Below are 2,414 nucleotides of genomic sequence, written 5' to 3'. Positions count from 1 at the left end.
CAATGGAAAAAGCACCACAAAATTCATCATAGAAACAGACAGATTTCTAACCATACAATGGTATATACAATGTATTCCAACAATGTGAGACAGAGATAGAGACAGGGAGAGAGAGGGAGCGAGAGAGAGGGAGAGAGAGAGGGAGAGACAGAGAGAGGGAGAAAGAGAGAGGGAGAGAGACAGAGGGAGAGACAGAGAGAGGGAGAGAGACAGAGAGAGGGAGAGAGACAGAGAGAGAGAGACAGAGGGAGAGAGACAGAGAGAGAGACAGAGAGAGGGAGAGAGACAGAGAGAGAGAGACAGAGGGAGAGACAGAGAGAGGGAGAGAGACAGAGAGAGAGAGACAGAGGGAGAGAAAGAAAGATTAAAACTACGTATTAAACTTGTCGAGTCCATCATGCAGGGATGAATTTATACAGGAGACCTGAGGAGGATGACCTATGACCTTTGTGTACAACAAGTAAGTGGGCGTGGCCGGGCGAGGTCAAACCCAACTCAACCAATCACACCCTAGTCCCCGAGACACAACGCCAAAATAAGAGCTCAATAAATGTAGAATTATACACAAACCAACCACTGGTCCTTTTTTAAGGGAAAATAAAGCGATAAAGAGAGAGAAGGAAAAAATAAACGTAAAGGATAACATAAGAACAAGCAAAGGTGGTGGTGGTTCGCTAAGGGACCAACGGCCTGAGGGGAGGAGGAGAGGAGAGGGGAGAAGGAGGGGTCCACTATGCGGTTGACCTATTTTCAGTTGTTTTTTTTTTTGCAAAGGAATGTCAGCGAGAGAGAGTGTCAGTCTGAGAGGCCCCTGAGTTCCACGGGGACCTAGGGGTCCTCTTCCTCCTCCTCCTTGGGGGCCGCTATGGGCCCGTCACTGTCTGAAGCATCTGGGTCAGGGTCAGTGGACACAGGGCAGGGTTTACCCCCCTTAGGGATTCCCTTCTTGGGGCTGCTGCCGTCCTCGCCCTCGGTGCTGCTCTGGCCGTCTTGGCCCTCTGAGTTCTCCAGCATCTCCTGGATCAGAGGAGGCATGGAGCCAGGGATCTCCATCTTCAGCGAAATGACCCGCTCCGCACCTGGAGGGAGAGGAAAGGACATATTGCAAAACAAACGTAGTGCAAAATGATGTTATAGGGCATCTGTGTACAAAGGTTTCCTACTGAACTGCTATTGAATCTATAGTGTGCTCATTTCTACTCAGTTTTATTAGTGTATTAGTCTCTGTGATGTCTGTACCTTTGGCGCTGATGCTGCGGAGGTCAGTGATCTTCATCAGGGTCTTGGGGAACATGTGTGGCTTGCTAGGCCTCCTCTTCCTCACGTAGATCTTCAGAGCTTCCAGTAGAGGCTCCTGGAGCTGGTCGACCTTAGAGGGTTCCTCCAGGTCCTGACGGTCTGTGAGAGAGACAGATTGAGGGAGAGAGATAGTGAGTGAGAGCGAGAGAGTGAGAGCAAGAGAGACAGATTGAGTGAGAGAGAGTCACACAGATCAATTTCAAATTCATGAAGCATCTTCTTTGTACATAGGCTATGTAGGACCAACGAGTTAGAAAGACACATCCCAGAGTCATACAGTAGGGAAACGCTAGGCCTTTACCAGGCCATACACCCCATCAGCTTGCACTCTGCTATAGTTGGCATTAAAGGAGATGTGCTGTAAATGTCTAGAAACGGGGGAGTTGCCTGAATTCTAACTCGGTTAGAAGTAATCCAACTTGAACGGTTTCCATTGAACATTAAAAGGGCTTATGGTGTAGGAAAAATATATACAATTCAACCAACGTCTTTTTATTATATACCGCTTAGTTCTCAAGAGACAGTAGCCCTATATGATCATCTTACCACCTTCTATTTGTCACATTGTCCCTTGTAATGCTTGCAGTACCAATTCAATCCATAAGTGGTCAGTGTGTGAGTGCGTTGAGAGAACAGGCTCCTGCTGTGGGAACGGCCTGCCTCCCAGTCACAGAGTCACATTACTGAGAGACTCACAGCAGTGGAGAGTGTTTAGTTATTTCCTCTGTGGATTATGCAACAGCATGTAATATATGTCAAGGCTCTGGGGAATGGAATGGGGGGAATCTAGGGGAATCCAATCTAACATTGGAATGGAAACTTACGCAGTCACAGACTTCAGAGTCAGAGCAGGGGGAAAGGGGGATACCTAGTCAGTTGTACAACTGAATACATTCAACTGAAATGTGTCTTCCACATTTAACCCAACCCCTCTGAATCAGAGAGGTGCGGAGGGCTGCCTTAATCCACATCCACGTCATCGGTGCCTGGGGAACAGTAGCTGCCTTGGGAGGAGCGTGTGTCAGAGAGGTGCCTGGGGAACAGTAGCTGCCTTGGGAGGAGCGTGTGTCAGAGAGGTGCCTGGGGAACAGTAGCTGCCTTGGGAGGAGCGTGTG

General features: G+C 48.6%; 1 protein-coding gene across 1 annotated transcript in view; it reads right to left on the bottom strand.

The window, feature by feature from the left end:
- Positions 1 to 828: 828 nt before the first annotated feature.
- Positions 829 to 2,414, bottom strand: part of LOC120027038 (retinoic acid receptor beta-like) — a 5,378-nt gene continuing 3,792 nt past the window's right edge. The window contains exons 3-4 of the mRNA XM_038971882.1: positions 1,240 to 1,398; positions 829 to 1,079 (exon numbers count right to left, since the gene is read on the bottom strand). Coding sequence (XP_038827810.1) covers positions 829 to 1,079; positions 1,240 to 1,398 — 410 coding nt within the window. The remainder of the gene's footprint in view (positions 1,080 to 1,239; positions 1,399 to 2,414) is intronic.

Source organism: Salvelinus namaycush, chromosome 32 (genome assembly GCF_016432855.1).
Source record: "Salvelinus namaycush isolate Seneca chromosome 32, SaNama_1.0, whole genome shotgun sequence".
In the NCBI taxonomy this organism is placed as follows: Eukaryota; Metazoa; Chordata; class Actinopteri; order Salmoniformes; family Salmonidae; genus Salvelinus; species Salvelinus namaycush.
This window is presented reverse-complemented; position numbering and strand designations above follow the sequence as displayed.